The sequence below is a fragment of the Poecilia formosa genome, unplaced genomic scaffold (genome assembly GCF_000485575.1).
Source record: "Poecilia formosa unplaced genomic scaffold, Poecilia_formosa-5.1.2 Scaffold449, whole genome shotgun sequence".
Taxonomy (NCBI): Eukaryota; Metazoa; Chordata; class Actinopteri; order Cyprinodontiformes; family Poeciliidae; genus Poecilia; species Poecilia formosa.
The window spans coordinates 285,381-302,884 of NW_006800388.1; the positions used below are offsets into that span (position 1 = coordinate 285,381).

General features: G+C 49.6%; 1 protein-coding gene and 1 long non-coding RNA gene across 2 annotated transcripts; one reads left to right on the top strand and one right to left on the bottom strand.

Annotated features, from left to right (window-relative positions):
• Positions 1-1,166: 1,166 nt before the first annotated feature.
• On the top strand, positions 1,167-13,492 carry ccnd2a (cyclin D2, a). The gene is made up of 5 exons (XM_007577646.2): positions 1,167-1,657; positions 2,917-3,132; positions 4,355-4,514; positions 7,238-7,383; positions 12,630-13,492. The coding sequence occupies exons 1-5, from the start codon at positions 1,463-1,465 to the stop codon at positions 12,804-12,806; spliced, it is 894 nt and encodes a 297-aa protein (XP_007577708.1). The 5' UTR covers positions 1,167-1,462; the 3' UTR covers positions 12,807-13,492.
• Positions 9,367-12,462, bottom strand: LOC107833774 (uncharacterized). Its single transcript, XR_001659537.1, has 2 exons — positions 10,113-12,462; positions 9,367-10,045 (listed from the first exon to the last, which is right to left on the bottom strand). It is a non-coding gene; the product is annotated as an uncharacterized LOC107833774 (long non-coding RNA).
• Positions 13,493-17,504: the final 4,012 nt, after the last annotated feature.

Genomic DNA, 17,504 nt, shown 5'->3' on the forward strand with positions numbered 1-17,504 from the left:
CGTCTGCTTCTAAACTAAAACTTTTATTTCCACTTTTTTCTGTTAAAGTCTTTAAAGGTTTTTGTCTTTAAGAATAAAAAAAATAAAAATAGATTTTCTGATCGTTTATTTTGTAAAGATGGAAATCAAACAGATCAGTTCAGGAGAGTTTCATGTTAGCTTTATTTTTAGGATGAAAGGTTCGGTTCTGTCTCAGTTTAGCGTGACCCCCCCCCCCCCATTCAGTCAATCAGTGGGGAGATCAGACTGATAGATGACCGCAGCAGCGGCGTGAGGGAGGAGAGAGAGAGAGAGAGGTAAAGATGAAGTCTGCCCAGTAACAATCGCAGCGCGTCGGCGCAGAGCCGCAGAGCTATTGGCTAAGCTAACAGCTTCACTGGGAGGAGAAGAAGAAAACTTGACTCGGCTTCGAAGAAAAAGTTTAAAGAGACATTTCCCCTGGTTGCTCCCGCATCCCGAGCAGCCTGGATGGATGGAGGTGAGCGGCTCTGCTCCGTCCCTCACGCCGCGTTCAGGCTCCTGAAATTGGGTCAGAAAGGACGGATCAGCATCTCAAAGAAGAGCCGCTCAGTCATTCTGACACTTATTGGTTTTAATCATCAGTTTTCCACCAGCTTGTCTCTCAAAGTGACAAAGTGAGAAATAATAGTTTGGTTTGGAGCAGGAACCGGTTCTGTGAGCCTCAGAGGGAGCAGAACCGAACCTTTTCTGTGTTATCTGTCTGCAGGAGGAGATAATGCAGCCAAAAGAACGAAAAAAATTCAACGCTGTTTAAATTTCCTAGAAAGCTATCTGATAAACCACAAGTTGTTGGTGGCTTCTATAAAAAAAGCAGCACGTAAGACCATGTGTCCGTGTGTGTGTGTGTGTGTGTGTGTGTATGTGTGTGTGTGTGTGTGTGTGTGTGTGGTTGTGTCCTCTCATCGCGCTCTTGCATGCATCTCAGTTTAACACGCATGAAGCAGAAAGTTCTGCTGAAGAACAAAAACCTTCCAGCCTGATTCGGATTCTCACGAAGCAAAGTTCGGTTCTGCTGTCACAGCAAACTATTTGATTAAATTAAAGCATTCAACCTTTAAAATCTGACTTTAGGCATGAATCTTTATGTTGTATTAACTTTTCTAAATGATCAGGCTGACTTTGGGAGATAGACGTTAAGATTGTTTTTGCGCAGCGTTTGCGGTTTTGCGCAGCAGGACGGGCAGAAAGAGGGACAACAGGACGTTGTTGCATCTGCTTCACGCAGGCAGGCGGAATCATTGCGTCAGTGGCGCACGCAGGGCAGGCTTGTGCGCTCGGCGGATGAGCTAGAGGCGCAGAGGAGAGAGAGGAAAAAGTTTGTGCGGATCGGAGCGGCGCGACGCGGCGGGACGACGCGTTTCCCTCAGACTCACAAACACTCTACACTTTATTTGAAGAAGTTCGGCTAGAAGATCCCCCACCCTCCTTCCGCCCCAACACCATGGAGCTGCTCTGCCTCGAAATGGACACCAGCATACGAGCCCGTCCGGACCCGAACCTCCTGCGCGATGACAGAGTTCTGCAGAGGCTGCTGACCATCGAGGAGAGATTCCTGCCGCAGTATTCTTATTTCAAAGGCGTCCAGAAAGACATTCAGCCCTTCATGAGGAGGATGGTCGCTACTTGGATGTTGGAGGTACCGACCCAGCTCTGGCTCGGTTCGGTTCGGCTCTTATTTCCGTGCTCTTCTCAAAAGCTGCTGCTCGCTGCCGCCTCGAACCTTCTGGGCCGTGTTGAGGTTTCTGAAGCTGCTCGTTGTTCCGACACTCGGTTCCTCATGTTGACCCAACATGTCGGTCCATTTTCCAGTCCGACCATCCGGACCGCCGCCTGCCGAACCGGGTCCTGGTCCGGAGAGCCCGTATCCCCCGGCCGCTGTTTGCCCGGGACTCTGGGAGATTCCTGAGATGTTGCTTTTATTTCAGATGACATGAATGTTTCCATGCACACGTAGCACTGCTGCTGCTGCCGCCGCTGCTATCATCGCCATGTTGCTTTTCAGGGGAGCGCCTGCTGCTTTTAAAGCTCGCTTCCAGAACCACGGCGGGATAACAGCGGCCGGCCCGGTTCGGTTCTGGCAGCGGAGACGCTCAGGTGTCCGTCGGGTCCAGACTGGAGCCCGGAAAGCGGCGCAGACTTTCGGGTTTTCTGTTTAAAATGTCGGAAGAGGCGAGGGCCCTGGCGGCTCTGCGGCGCTTTGTCAGGAATCAAGTTGGATTCGTGGAAAATGTTTCCATATTTATGACCAACATCTGCGTGGAAACTAAGCCGAGCCTTGGAGCTTTATTTTCATGTGAATATGGTCACGATGCGACCTGCTGGGGATTTTTAATTAATTTTTGAAATAATTAAATTGGCTCCGGGGTGGCGCACTTCGGAGCTGCCAGTCGTGACTCGCTTCTGATTTTGACGTTTTAATCACATTTATCAGATCCGGATCCGGATCGGAATGGTCGGCTCTGGCGTGGAAACCCCCCCAGAAGATTATCGCGTGAAGAAAAGGAGTCCGGATAATTTATTTGTATTTTTAAATATTTTATGAAAATATGACGACTGAGGAAAAAGCCCGTTTCCGTGTGCTGCGCTGTCGGGGAGTTTTTTTGGCTCGGCTCTTTGCGACTTGAATTCATTTGTTGCTGAATGAATTGCTGGAATGTGGTTCCGTTGACTGTATGGATCCGACACTTTCTGCTGCTTTGTAAGGAAATTGATTTGGAATTAATCCGTGATGTCGCAACCGGTTTGGGTTGGGCCAGATTCTTGGCCGGGCCCCAGCTGTGTGTCACTGAAATTATATTCTGTCTTCATGTGATGAATCTCTGATTTGGTTTTGATATAAGCGTTTAATATATGTGAGAACTAGAAGCTCATCACGCTGCATGTTTTCTTCTTCAGGTCTGCGAGGAGCAGAAGTGCGAGGAAGAAGTTTTTCCTCTGGCCATTAACTACCTGGACAGATTTTTAGCGATGGTGCCGATCAAGAAATGCAACCTGCAGCTGCTGGGCGCAGTCTGCATGTTCCTGGCCTCCAAGCTGAAGGAGACGCGGCCATTAACGGCAGAGAAGCTCTGCATCTACACAGATAACTCCATCAGGCCGCAGGAGCTGCTGGTGAGCTGCAGCTGCTGCACATCACCTCTAATCTTCCTCTGCTTACGTCATACTCAACTGCTTTGGACATTTTAATAATGTGCTAATAATAATGTGCTAATAATCTGCGCGTTTCTCCATCTGATGCGCATAAAACGCCGAAGTTCCGCAGTGAATTTTTGCAGCGGCTGTTTCTACTGTAGAGCCTCCAGCTGCTACTGTACGGAGCAGGAAGTGACGCGGTCTCTACCGCCACCTGGCGGCAGATATTTACACAGATCAACGGGGTCAGCTGAGCTGCAGCCAAAATGGGACAGAGGGACACACACACACACACACACACACACACACACACACACACACGCACAGAGCTTATAGTCCCCATCAGCTTCTGTTTTCATATTTCTGTCTTTAATGAGTCGTTCATCTGCTGGCTCTGCGGCTGCATCAGGTTCTGGTTCTGCCTGCTGAGCCCGTCTCCATGGTTACTTCCTGCCAGCTGATTTTGGTTCTGTCGCTGGTTTGTGTTGAACTGAGCAGAGAAATGCAGAAAGTTTCTGGTTGTCTGGTTTCCAGCAGCAGCGCCGAGTCCTTGAACTGCTTCTGTTTCTGTATAAGGCAGCAGTTTGGCTTCCATGCTCACACAGGAAGCAGAGATCAGCTGCTCAGGCCATGTGATCGCTGCTGCGTCGCTGCTGCTGCGTCGCTTGTCTTTAGTAACTATTTCTTGTAAAGGAACCAGAATGTTGCACAGAAGGTGTGACCAGAGGAAGGCAGAAGCAGAAGGAAGTGGCTGCCTGCTGGCTGCTGCCACTCTGTCAGCATCCAGTCTGTGTTGCAAGGCTGCTGCAGATGCTGCAGATGTTGCAGATGCTGCATTTTCCATCTGCCATGCAGAGGAAGGATTTCTGAAAGCTCAGATTCTCTAGAGGAATTACTTTGCTACTTCCCTTAAGGTTTCCTCAGCTGAGGCGCCGGGCGGCTGCAGGTTGGCTGCAGTCGCATAGAATCGTCGCATGACTCAGTCCATGCGGTTTGAAACCAGCTACAGTCACAAGGCTGCGGCGCTGCAGAGACAAACCAAGATTTAATCCTTCAGATTACTCACCAAGTCCTCATGAGTCACCTCCTTCAGGAAGTGAAAGGAACAATGAAAGCAGCTTACACACACACACACACACGCATGCAGGTCCGTCCTGCTCTGGGTTCGGCAGCGTTCTGATCGTCGTTCCTCTCTCTGCAGGAATGGGAGCTGGTGGTTTTGGGGAAGTTGAAGTGGAACTTGGCGGCGGTGACACCAAACGATTTCATCGAGCACATCGTGCGGAGGCTGCCGCTGGCCGACGACAAGTTGGTTCTGATCCGGAAACACGTCCAGACCTTCATCGCCCTCTGCGCCACAGGTAGGAGGAGAACTGAGGATGATTTGTCTTTGCGCTGCGTATGTTAGCATACCCTACCCAGAGACCCGGGAGGAGGGGCAGAGACCCAGGAGGAGGGGCAGAGACCCGGGAGGAGTGGCAGAGACCCGGGAGGAGGGGCAGAGACCCAGGAGGAGGGGCAGAGACCCAGGAGGAGGGGCAGAGGCCCGGGAGGAGGGGCAGAGGCCCGGGAGGAGGGGCAGAGGCCCGGGAGGAGGGGCAGAAACCCGGGAGGAGGAGCAGAAACACGGGAGGAGAAGCAGAGACCCGGGAGGAGGGGCAGAGACCCGGGAGGAGGGGCAGAGACCCGGGAGGAGGGGCAGAGACCCGGGAGGAGGGGCAGAAACCCGGGAGGAGGAGGAGCAGAAACCCGGGAGGAGGAGGAGCAGAAACACGGGAGGAGGAGCAGAGACCCGGGAGGAGGAGCAGAAACACGGGAGGAGGAGCAGAGACCCAGTTAGATCCTGGGTTAGACTGGATGAGGTTCCTGGGGCAGAAAGAGCGGGGCCTTGAGCCAGACACAGTTTATGCTCAGCAAGAACATCACTGGGGGCAAAAAGGCAATAACTACCCCCTCCCGCCCGTCTTCTGTGGTGCTCTACAGACCCGGCTTGTCTGGGTGAAAAATCAGGCAGCTGCCCGCCGCACAGAGCTGCATCTGTGCTCTGTGTGTGTCTTGACTGCAGCCTTACAGTAAATCCGTGCATGCCTTTGTGTGCCCCCTCCTCTTGGTGGTGGTGATGTAATGCTGTGTGTGTGTGTGTGTGTGTGTGTGGTGGGGTGTATAATAAGTTCATTTATTTGTCAACACTGGGCCCACCAGATGAGAGAGCGGCTGGTGGATGAGGCAGTCTGCAGCTATCAAAGGGCTGCCGCTCTGCTGAATGTGACCGTATGCTAATGAGGGGACTGCCCCGCTCCCCCATACCCCCTCCACACACCCCCATACCTCCCTACAGCCCATCGGTGGCCCAGGAACAGAGGAAGGGGCAGGGTCCCTGCAGGGTCACTCTATTCTTCCTGCAGAGCCTCACAGAGGTCTGGACAGGGTGTATGGCAGGCCGATTTAACATAAAATCTGCTCCACGACACATTCCACATATCTCCCCCTCATCCCCCCCCATCTTTGTCCAGCGTGTCTCACTGAGTTGCGTCTTTTGGTTCAGAGGGCTGGAGGGCCATTGGGTGAGGTGAGGTGATGACTCTAGACAATGGAGTCACACTCTGCATTAATATGCTAACAGCCGCTGCCGGCTGCAGCCACAAAGCGCACAGCTCTCTGCGCCTCCCTGCGGCCCTCCATGCCTCTCCGAGCGGCCATGTGTCCTCCACAGAGGAAGGTAGGAGGGGGAGAGAGGAGAAGTGTCTCTCTGTCTTTCGCGGGCTTCTGGCCGTTCACAAGCTGTCTCATTTGCATCATGAATGACAGAGAGGGGAGCTAACAAGGTTATTGGTCTATAAGGCGCGCGCCTGTGACCACACGTGGAAAAAGGACCTACAGCAGCGCGCGCTGGCACAGGCACTGAGCCTCTTTATTCCCGCTATTCCAAGCGCTGTGGGGCTTTTTTCAGCAAGCACACGATTTACTGAGGAGATGGAAGAAAAGGGGCCGGCCGGGTAAAGGGGAGCCGGTGAGGGTGGCTGCTTTTCAGCTCCTTTATAAGCCGAGTGAACCTCATTATCCAGACCTGAGGTCGTTATGGAGCTGTGCTGCGAACCGCCGCAGCCCAGGCCAGCTTTATGAGCTGACTGCTGACTTTCCAGCTGACTAACCCTAACAGAAACACCAGGTGAACCCCGTATGTGGGTTAGCTGGTAGTGGCTAACCAGAGACAGTCTGAACATCTAAACCAACTGAATGAAAACAAAGTTATTTACTGTGGAGATGGAAGACCAAATATGATGAAATGGTTAAAAAGACATGGCAGAACTGAGCTTGAAGTCCCATTGTTTGTTGGAACGATACAACATAAAACATTATATTCAGTTTAGTTTATATAGGGCCAAAATGTTAACATATTTATTTCCATTAAAGACAGATTTTAATTTGTTAAACCTCTTTTGCATAAAAATGTTCTAAGCTGCTAATCTAGCACCACAGTAGCAGCTAATCCTAATGTAGCATCCACAGTAGCAGATATACCTGAGGTAGCATAAACAGTAGCAGCTAATCCTAATGTAGCATCCACAGTAGCAGATATACCTGAGGTAGCATAAACAGTAGCAGCTAATCCTAATGTACCATCCATAGCAGCAGCTAACCATAATGTAGCATCAACAGTAGCTGCTAATGCCAATGTAGTATCCACAGTAGCAGCTAATGCTATTTTAGCATCCACAATAGCAGCTAATGCTAATGTAACCTCTCTCAGCTAACCTCTCTGAAGATGAATAGAAATCTTTGCTCCAGTCTGATGGCTGAAAACCTGAAGATTAAAACTATAAATATTTTTCTTTTCGGCTCATATCCATTTAAGAGTTTAGCAGCCGAATGGGTTGTTTTAAAATGTTGCCTATTTTGTAGATAAATGTTTAAAGATTAGTTGTGATTAATTACAGGACAACTTGCAGTGATATTGTTTGTCTCTTTGTCGCCCCCTATTGTTCCAGCTGGAAACCAATGTGCTAAAGAAACAAATTAGACGTTAGGGATGTTTGCAGCGAAGTGTCACCCTGAAATGTAACTGAAGTGAATTTTGTTGCAGATTTCCGATTCGCCATGTATCCCCCCTCCATGATCGCCACAGGAAGCGTGGGGGCGGCCATCTGCGGCCTGCAGCTGGACTCAGCCGACCAATCCTGGGGCGACAGCCTGACGGACCAGCTAGCCAAAATCACCAACACAGAGGTGGTGAGTCTGACGCTCTGATTCGCTCTCATCTGGATGAATTTCTCAGACAGCAGGAGGGTTTTCCTGCGTCTCAGCTGGGAACTTTGTGATGTTAGAAATACCAATAATGAATCACATCATTGCAGCTGAAACACGCCTTCATTGATCTGTCAGCAGGACTTTTCACACTCGTGTTTGGACATCCAGTTTTTGATAAGGAGCAAAAATTCTGACACCAGAACCAGAACCATGTCAGCATCTATGCCTTTTCCTTTGTGGTGCAGATTTAAAGATTTTCTTCAACAATTTCTCTCCTCTGCGTCTCGTTGGAGAATCCGCTTCTGAAGCAGCTCTAGATCAGGCCATCTTTAGCATACAGGTGTAGATGCTCAGTTCTGATTTCATTTTTTTTCTGCGTGTTCGTTCATGCTACTAAACAAACCCCACCGCAGTCAGACTTCTGTGTGAACGCTTTCTGACCCCGAAGCAACCAGCAGAAGAACGTAGCCGTCCACCAGCAGCACCGTGTTTACGGCAGCAAAGATGGCCGTCACAGTAAAGATGGCCGCCGTCTTTTGATGGATTGTAAAGTTGCTGAGAGCGTCAGCAGGAAGCTGATACAGCTAACAGCAGCGGCCTTTAGTGGAGCTGCAGTTTCTGACCCGGTTCTGTTTGGACATGGAGTCGGACCAGAAGTGGTCAGTTGGGATGTGATGCGTTCACTGACTGCTTTCATCAGTGATGAAATGAGCCATCAGGCGGCGCGGCGGGCGGTGTGGTGGTGCTGCAGCTGACTTCTGGTTGGTTCCTGCAGCCACTCAGACAGATGAGGTCAGACCAGCAGCATCTGGAGGTGAAGCAGAAGGAAGAGCAGGTGAAGCAGCCCGCCTGCCTCCGGCCCATGATGCATTGCAGCTGGAAAGCCGGGCTCCCTCTGCGTGGAGCTGTTGAAGCCTCACAGAGCAGAGTGGAAAAACAAACATCTGTCCTGAGCAGCACAGAGCCGCCGTTTGTTCGGCGCTCTGCGATCGGCTCTGAACATTCCTGGACTCAGACAAGCTGCAGCTCGCAGGAAACACAGGAGGCTGAACAGAGGGAATCCTCTCTAATGTGACGCAGGAGGAGCTGCAGTAATCCAGCTCTGCAGCGACCAGCACCGCTGAGTTTCCTCAACATGTGGAGCAAAGGGACAGAACGGTTCAGAGGTCGCCTGGGCTGCAGCGTTCACGCTGGAGAGCATCGCAGCACAAGAGCAGCGTCTCAGCCGAGCTAGATGTCAAAGCGAAGCGACTTCTGTCAGCACCAGCAGCTGCTGCAGCCAGCACCGCTGCAGCCAGCACCGCTGCAGCCAGCACTGCCCTCCCCCGTATCCAAAACCTGCAATCCACCAGGGGAAACACGATAGGGGCGAGGACGGGCCTGAGAGTGGAGGGGCCTGGGAGTGGAGGGGCCTGGGAGTGGAGGGGCCTGAGAGTGGAGGGGCCTGGGAGTGGAGGGGCCGGTGAAATTGCTTCACAGACTATTCCTAATATTAGTAAATCTGTGTGTACTTCAGGTGTGGGTGGAGCCTGTGGGTTGTGTTAGCCGTGACGTTGACTGAGTTCTGACCTGGGGCTTCTGGTTACTGGATTACTACAGGATGTAACGGTTAGAGAAGTGGACCACCGCTTCTTGGATTTTATTGTTTGTCGCCCGTTTTCTCTCATTTGTGTGTTTTTGTTCATTCAGGGTCACATGCTGAGACACCAGAAGCACGTTTTCTCATTTCGCCCTGCGTTCCCATTTCTGTCCCACTGTGGCTCTCATCAGCAGTGCTGAAACAAGCATACTTTATTTTGAAAGATCATGGCTTGTGATGTTTGGCTACCCAGGCCAAAGAAAGCAAAAGGTCACGCTTTTTGTTGGAACTTGTGGAAACTCTCAGTCGTGAGGCGTCTCTGCTTTCCCAGTGTCAGTCCTCAGACATGCTGTTTTGGGCCGGGGCTCGGAGTCTGCCTCTGGGTGTTTGCTTCAGATGTTCCTAACTCTGTCTCTTGTGGTGCAGGCAGCAGTTAAGTCACATTCCTCGGCTTCACACATTTCTTCCTTTTGGTTTTGTCTGTCTGCACGACTTCCCCCTGCTGCCAATGACACAAAGGCCGCCTGGCGATGACGCGCACGCGTCGATCCGTCGCTACGGCACAGCCATGCAGAACGATGCATGGGTTTGCTGGGGTTTGGGCTGGGGCCCTTCAGGACCAGGGCTGCAGGGGAAGAGCCGGCTCACGTGGTTTCCGGTTCCAGGCGTTGCATTGTTCCGTATATTGAGCTGCTCTGAAACATGTTTCCAGTAGTCACACACTGAAGTCATTAATGGTTCTCCAGTGAAGCCCAGGAGGCTTGGCTTGGGATCCCAAATGCTGCTTTTTAGAGCTGCAGAGACAGAGGGAGAATGTCTTTTAAGAGCAAAGGCACGCATTCCTGTGGTAAGACACAGTGCATGTTCTGCACTGCTTCGTTTTCTCACAGGGCTTGAGATTTTATGACCAATGGGGCTCATGTTTGTTGGAATCTATGGGTGAACAAACTCTTCTCATATTAGCAGCAAACTTCTTCAAATGTTGACCCGACGATGCTTTTCAGGTTTCCTCCATGCGTTCCAAGGAGATCCGTCCTGCAGCACTCCATGCTCTGACCAACAAACCTGACCCAGCAACTTGAGTTTTCTGTTGGTTGATATTTCACAGTAAAGCGAACCGATTGCTTCTGACAAACTTCCACCATCCCATTGGGTACTAGTGAGTTTGATGAGCGCCTCGCCGTTTCTTCTCCACTTGAGAAGCCAACGCTCCCCGTACAGGGAGCAGCAGCCTATCTGCTGCGAGTCCTTGTGACTGGTTGTACCGATTCTCTACGTGATCAGCTCAGTGTTGCAGACACCAAATACTCAGTCATAGAAATGTACGATTATGCAGACGTGTTCGACATACGTTTGCATCGAGTCCACCTCAAGAATGCACTGACCTCCCAGGAGCGTCGTATGCAGAGTATGATGGGGCTTTTAGAGGTGATTCAAAATGGATCAAACATCCAGTTTCTCGCAGTGATCATCAAACACACAGCAACGCTGTCCTCTTCTGCAGATTGTTAGCAATCCTTTTTTTGAAATCTGGCTGTGATTCCAGGTTCCAGGCCACATCTCAGTCTTTCAAGATGTCATGCCGTTTGCCCTTTGACCCTGCAACCTTTGGTCCCCCAGGGATGTTCATCTCCCCACCAGTGTTTCTGATGTGAGAGCTGGGTCCAGTAGCACTGCAGGCTACATCTGGGCCTCATCAGGTTTAGATTAGCTTTGGCTTCCTGGTTCCTGAAGAGCTGCTCCTTCACCCAGCTCTCCCAGGCCCGACCCCAGCTGCCGCTTTTAAGGCTCATTATTTGTTTGCATGCATACTGAACATACTGCCATGTTTAGTCATCTTTTGCCACCAGAGGGCAATGTTTAAACATGTTGCAGAAGGTTGGAGCTCCTTAATGACAATGAAGCCAATCATCGTTCCTCTCCTTACAACACTTTGACCTTTCTGTGGACGTATTCATAGTCCCATAGACCCGGTTCTACTGGAACCAGAACATCATCATCTGCTCCACCTCCATCTGTTGTGGTTCTTCCTCTCTGTTCGGAGTCAAACCAGGCTGTTCCCCTCCTGGCCTGTGGGGGCGCTGCACCAAGAACCACTGAAGACACTGAGAGCAACTTCCTTCACCAAATGGAATCTAAAATGGAGGCGTCAGACTTTAGCGGTTGGAGGATTTCCCTTTAGTCTTTGGCTAAAGACCAGGAGCCATTTCAGCTGCTAGTGCTAGGCTAGCATATTGGCTTTGGTTGTATTTACCCAGAATGCCTGGCGTTGTAGTCTACTTCCTGCTTTGGGAGCGGTCTCTGATCTGCTTGGCGTTCACTTCAACTGAACCCAGACTGAGGTTTGGAGGACCAGAGGTCAGAGGTCAATCACACCTCACCAGACAAACTGGAGTTTCTAGCAGATGGTCTGGAGTCGGGTTAAGGTGGACTGCACAGGCCTGTGACTCGGTGTGGAGGAGGAGCGAGGCGTGTTTTGGTCTTCCTGCACGCTCCCACAGGACATGAGGCCTCTTGCTGCTGAGGGTTTCGGCTCCCAGGTGGATTGTCTGATTGCCTCGGCGGCCTTTGATGGTGGAACCGGAAGAGGCTGGATCTCAGATGGATCCCCTGCAGGCGGACAGATCGGCTATCATTAAAAAAGCACCGCCTTTGTGTTTCCTACGGGAGGTGGACGCAATTAATGTTGCTCTAATACTAGCTGTGTGTTCAGTTGCTGTTGTCAGGGCTACTGCTGTTTGGGCTTGGAGTGTGAATGTTTCAGAATGACAGAGGAAGAAGGGGGGGCAGGAAAAACCGCAGGGGAAAGATCCCAGCAGATGACCCAGATGGGCCGGAGGAACCCTCGGCTCTGGCTGCACAGCTGGAGCAGCTGGACAGCAGAGAGGGGTTCCTCTGAGGTTCCTCTGAGGTTCCCCTGATGTCCCTCTGTGGTTCCACTGAGGTTCCACTGAAGTTCCACTGAGGTTCCACTGAGGTTCCACTGAAGTTCCACTGAGGTTCCTCTGAGGTTCCCCTGAGGTTCCACTGATGTCCCTCTGAGGTTCCACTGATGTCCCTCTGTGGTTCCACTGAGGTTCCTCTGAGGTTCCTCTGAGGTTCCACTGATGTCCCTCTGAGGTTCTTTTGAGGTTCCTCTGAGGTTCCCCTGATGTCCCTCTGTTGTCCCTCTGAGGTTCCTCTGAGGTTCCCCTGAGGTTCTTCTGATGTCCCTCTGAGGTTCCTCTGAGGTTCCCCTGAGGTTCTTCTGATGTGCCTCTGTGGTTCCACTGAGGTTCCTCTGAGGTTCCTCTGAGGTTCTTCTGAGGTTCCACTGAGGTTCCACTGAAGTTCCACTGAGGTTCCTCTGATGTCCCTCTGATGTCCCACTGAGGTTCCCCTGAGGTTCTTCTGATGTCCCTCTGTGGTTCCACTGAGGTTCCACTGAGGTTCCACTGAAGTTCCACTGAGGTTCCCCTGAGGTTCCTCTGAGGTTCCTCTGAGGTTCCTCTGAGGTTCTTCTGAGGTATCACTGAGGTTCCACTGAGGTTCCACTGAGGTTCCTCTGATGTTCCTCTGAGGTTCTTTCATAATAAATTTCTGTATTTACACACAGAACAACCCAGTATCTGAGAACTGTGGAAACTGAAACCTGAATGTTTCCCTGCAGGACGTTCTGAAGGAGTGCCAGGAGCAGATCGAGCGCGTCCTGGAGAGCAGCCTGCGTGAGGGCCGGCAGCAGCAGCAGCAGCAGCAGCAGCAGACGCAACGGGGCCCCAGCGGGAAGGGCCTGGATGAGCTGGACCAGGCCTCCACGCCCACAGATGTCCGCGACGTCAATTTGTGAAGCACCAGAGGGCGCCGTTGCACAGGATTTACAAGAATCTTTTTAAAAAAAACTTTCAGTCTTCATAAAAGCAGAAAAAAAGAACAAAAGAGCAAAAAATCGTTAAAAACACAAGGCCTTTAAAGAAATACAAAGACAGAGCTGGCTAGTTTTGTAGTTGATCTTTTCTTCAAGTAAAAAAAAAAAACAAACAAAAAAAAAACAAAAAAAAAACACAAAAACTCCTGCACATGAAATAGATTTTCCCTGATGCTCTAGTGTAAAAGCAACAAGCCTGATGAAGCTGCGGTGCCTTGGATGAGGAGAAGGGAATCGTTCTGCCTTTAAAGCTGCAGACAGGAGAACTGCAGAGATTTTCCATTTTCTATTTTATTTGCAAAGATGATTTTTCTCACCGTCTGCAGGCGGTGGAAGAAGAGGACGTGTCCTCCACTGCCAGATCGTCCACCTCTGTGGACGGACAGAACTGTGTAGAGCAGACGGTCCCGTTGCCAGGCAACCGCTGGAACGATAACAGTTATTAGTAATATTTATAATTATTGATACCATCAGAAATATTTTGGAACTTCATGAGCTCCTTTGGTTCAGGCTGCTTGTTTGCATCGATTTGAGGATGCAGAGAAAGAGAGTGTGCCTCCGTGTGTGTGTGCGCATGTGTGTGTGTGTGTGTGTGTGTGTGTGTGTGTGTGTGGGTGTTTGTGTGTGTGTGTGTGTGTGTGTGTGTGTGTGTGTGTGTGTGCGTGTGTGTGTGTGTGTGTGTGTGTGTGTGTGTGTGTGTGTGTGTGTGTGTGTGTAAAGGCGGTTCAGCCTCATGCTGCAGCAGTGTGTCAGACTGCTGCAGCTCACCTGAGCTAACAGGGGACAGGTTAGCAGAGAGACGCTTTGTCTCATCAGCTCTTCACCTCCAACCCAGAGGTTCTTGCTGCCGGGCCGGGGGCCGAGGAGGGGCCAGGGCGTGGCCCTCGGCGGCCCTCAGTAGCTGCACAGGGTGCAGGAGGAGCAGCAGAGGTTGGAGCGGATCAGGCAGAACTGTCTGATGTTTTCCTTCATGAGCAGCTGAACCTGTGGGGCGGGGCCCGCTGGGGTCCCATCCGGCTCCCGTTATGATTTTAATAGCTAAGCACTTTGAGGTGAAGTTCAAATCAAACGGCCTCCGGGTCAGGAGTGGGGAGCTTTCATTCCTTATTTCTCTGGATCCCAACCAGAACCAGAACCTGCTACAGATTCCAGCAGCAGCGTGTCATCGGTTCAGATCTGGAGTCTCTGCAGTAGTAGTAGTGGGGCAGCAGAGAGCCACATGGGGGCAGCAGAGAGCCACATGGGGGCAGCAGAGAGCCACATGGGGCGGCAGAGAGCCACATGGGGCCGGCAGAGAGCCACATGGGGGCAGCAGAGAGCCACATGGGGCGGCAGAGAGCCACATGGGGCCGGCAGAGAGCCACATGGGGGCAGCAGAGAGCCAAATGGGGGCAGCAGAGAGCCACATGGGCCGGCAGAGAGCCACATGGGGGTACTGTGGGTCCCATGTCGGCCCCATGTGGGATCGGTTTTCTTTAAAGTCAGGGACCCAGCTGGTTCTCCTTTATGGGATCTGTTCAGTGGAATCAAAGACCAGTTTGAACCCAGTTTGAACTCGGTGAGCCCCTTCAGTACTGCACCACCCTAACCTGGCTCGGATGGGGCCCATGTTTGTTTGTGATGTTTGTAAAGAACCCAAACTTTCCCACGCCAGAACCAGAAACAGCTCTGGTTCTGGTTCTGGTTCTGGTTCCGGTTCCGGTTCCAGGTGGCTGCCTCTGCTTTTCATTTTCCATGTCCCACCCCAACCTGTTTCTGTCCTGTCATTCTTTGGCCTGATGGAAGCTCTCTCCTGAACATGATTTTTTTTTTCCTGCAGATTTCGTGCAGCGTGTGTTTATGTCAATGCCACAGTGTGTGTGTGTGTGTGTGTGTGTGTGTGTGTGTGTGTGTGTGTGTGTGTGTGTGTGTTTCTCTGGGGGGCCATCAGACCCACTGTGGGGGTTTTGGTTTTCAGATTTAGAGATACTGTATTCCAAAGTGAAGAGCGGTCCGCGGTGTGAAGACGTCAACAACAAAAAGTGTGGATATTTTATTGTGTTTTTTGCGCTGCTATGAGCTATGAATTTTTCATTTATACAAAATAACATTACCTAGTTGTGATGTGTCACTTGTGTGCTGCTATTTTATAAACATTTGTATTATAATATAATTATTTTACTGCTTAAGAGATACATCCAGAAACAAAGTAGAAGGTTTTAGAAGGTGAGGCGAGGATTCGACTGGAAATGTTCCTCGTACAGATGGACGGATGGGACGTTTCATTTCCTGTTCTCCGTTTCCTGTTTCCATCACATTCTTCTTCAGGGCGTGCCATGCCTCAGGACTACTGGACTCAGTCACACACAGATCCGTCACATATACCTCTGCAGAGGCAGGAGGAACCATTCCTACTGTTTCCATGAGCAACAACAGGAACTAAGCGAGGCTTCAGCTGGACTCTGACCGCAGCAGGAAGAGACGAGGAAACTTCCTGAACCGCCATGCATGTTCATGCTTGTCTGTGTTGGTGCTACAGCTGACTTGTTCTGTGCTACAGAGGGGAAAATCCCCAGGATGGCCAAAGTTTCTGCTTTCCATGTCCAGGATCACCATGAATGTCATGAATAAAAATGGATTCTGTATGTGAGACGTTCTGATTGGTCGTTTCCTGGTGCTCATCATGCACCTCCATAAACTTCTGCTCTGAAGGGTGTGACGCCACGGCGGCCGTCTGGTTCCCCCCAGCATGGCCCGGATCAATGCTGCTGAGTCAGCAAAACATCCACAGGTTTTCTGTTTCTATAACAAATGTTCAGTCTCACGAAAGAAACTTTTCAGGTCAGGAAAATCATTTTCATCTCAAAGATGATCTGAATAAATAAAAAGTAATTACAGTGGTTCTGATCAGTACAGGTCCTCTCAAGCGTTACGTTTTTACAGTTAATCCCAAAAGTATTCATGTTGATGAGAGAATAATTTATCTTTGAAGATAAAGCAACGCAACAGGATGGACATTTTTCTAAAAAATAAATTTTCCAGTAACAGCAGAATAAATTTCATAATAAAATGATCATTTAAATGCTAGTTCTGCATTAATCTGCTGGACTGTTCACCATAATAGATTGACTTTCATGCAGGGTGGTCCAAAGTGCGGTCCAGGGGCCATCTGTGGTCCTCCAAGTGATTTCTTGTAGAATCATTTTCTTTTCCAGTTGGTGGTTGAAAACATTTTACAGTGCAGATTAAAATGGAAGCTACAGCACAAAGTATTCATTGTTCAATCAAACATGTCAGTTTTTACTCAAACATCCAGGAAGTTTTACTCAAAACAGACTCTGGTGAGAAAAGCTGGAGTTTTTATTTCTGTCCTTGTTACTGAGAATAAACACCAAAAATGGAGAGAAAATAATATAAAAATTGAATTTTAAACGTGTTTTAAAATGTTAGATTTTATTTTGAACAAGGTAAACCTGCAGGTTCTTTTTTCTTACTTTTTATTTTCAATAACTGTTTTATATCAACATGTCTGCCTTGTCACATCTTAACATTTACACAGACCATTTTAGACATTTCAGCTCCACCAAGCAAACAGGCCGTCCAATTCCAGCTCTGCCAAAAGTTATCCAGGGACTATTGATGGAGGGAAAAGGCAAACAAAGACATTTCCTTCAAATAGACATTAATAGAAACTTATATTCATTAACAACATCCATGGATCTATAAGTCACAATAGTTGCAGTGAAAGGGACAACAGTAGACATAATGAAAATACAGACTAAAGTAATAAAAGTACACAATAATACAAAATAAACTCAAAGGTACACAATCAAATCAATTTTCCAATTCTGTCTCTCCACTGTGTGATACTGGCAGGTTGTGGCCTTAACCAAGCAGGTGTTGTACACTTCCTCCCAATCAGAAGCAAAACTCTGATCAAGTATTTATTGTGTTTGTCGATCACATCCGAGGGGATTATTCCTAAAATATATACAGATGTATCCAGATCTAAATAAATGCCTAATATACTTGTCATATTTGTTTGTGCATTTTTCCAAAACTCGACCACCTTCAGACAGTCCCAAAATATGAGTAAAATCTCCACCTTTCCACAATTCCTCCAACAAAGCTGAGATGTTTCACCATATTTAGATGTGATAACTGGAGAGTTAAAGTAACTTTCCAGTCAAACTCCCTCCATGTGGGGCTGTTAGTTCATTTGTGTCCAGAGCTAAATGTTTCTTCCAATCCTCATCTCCTGTTATTATATTAGCTTCCACTTCTCCTTAATCTCCTTATTATTAACATTGGATTCATATTGTAGGCGTCTGTATAGTTTTAAAATCAGGCCTTTGCTGTTGATAACAAAATTTATTCATCCATCCATTTTCTAACACCCTTGTCCCTAATGGGGTCAGGAGGTCCTGCTGCCTCTCCAGCTAATGTTTCGGGCAAAAGGAGGGGTCCCCTGGTCAGGTCACCTGGTCAGGTCACCTGGTCAGGTCACCTGGTCAGGTCAATGTCAGGGCACCTGGTCAGGTCACCTGGTCAGGTCACCTGGTCAGGTCCCCGTCAGGTCACCTGGTCAGGTCCATGTCAGGTCACCTGGTCAGGTCCCCGTCAGGTCACCTGGTCAGGTCC

Coding starts and splice junctions, on each gene's coding strand:
- ccnd2a (XM_007577646.2), top strand. CDS start 1,463: ATGGAGCTGCTCTGCCTCGAAATGGACACCAGCATACGAGCCCGTCCG. Junction 3,133..4,354: donor TCAGGCCGCAGGAGCTGCTG/GTGAGCTGCAGC, acceptor CTCTCTCTGCAG/GAATGGGAGCTGGTGGTTTT. Junction 4,515..7,237: donor CATCGCCCTCTGCGCCACAG/GTAGGAGGAGAA, acceptor ATTTTGTTGCAG/ATTTCCGATTCGCCATGTAT.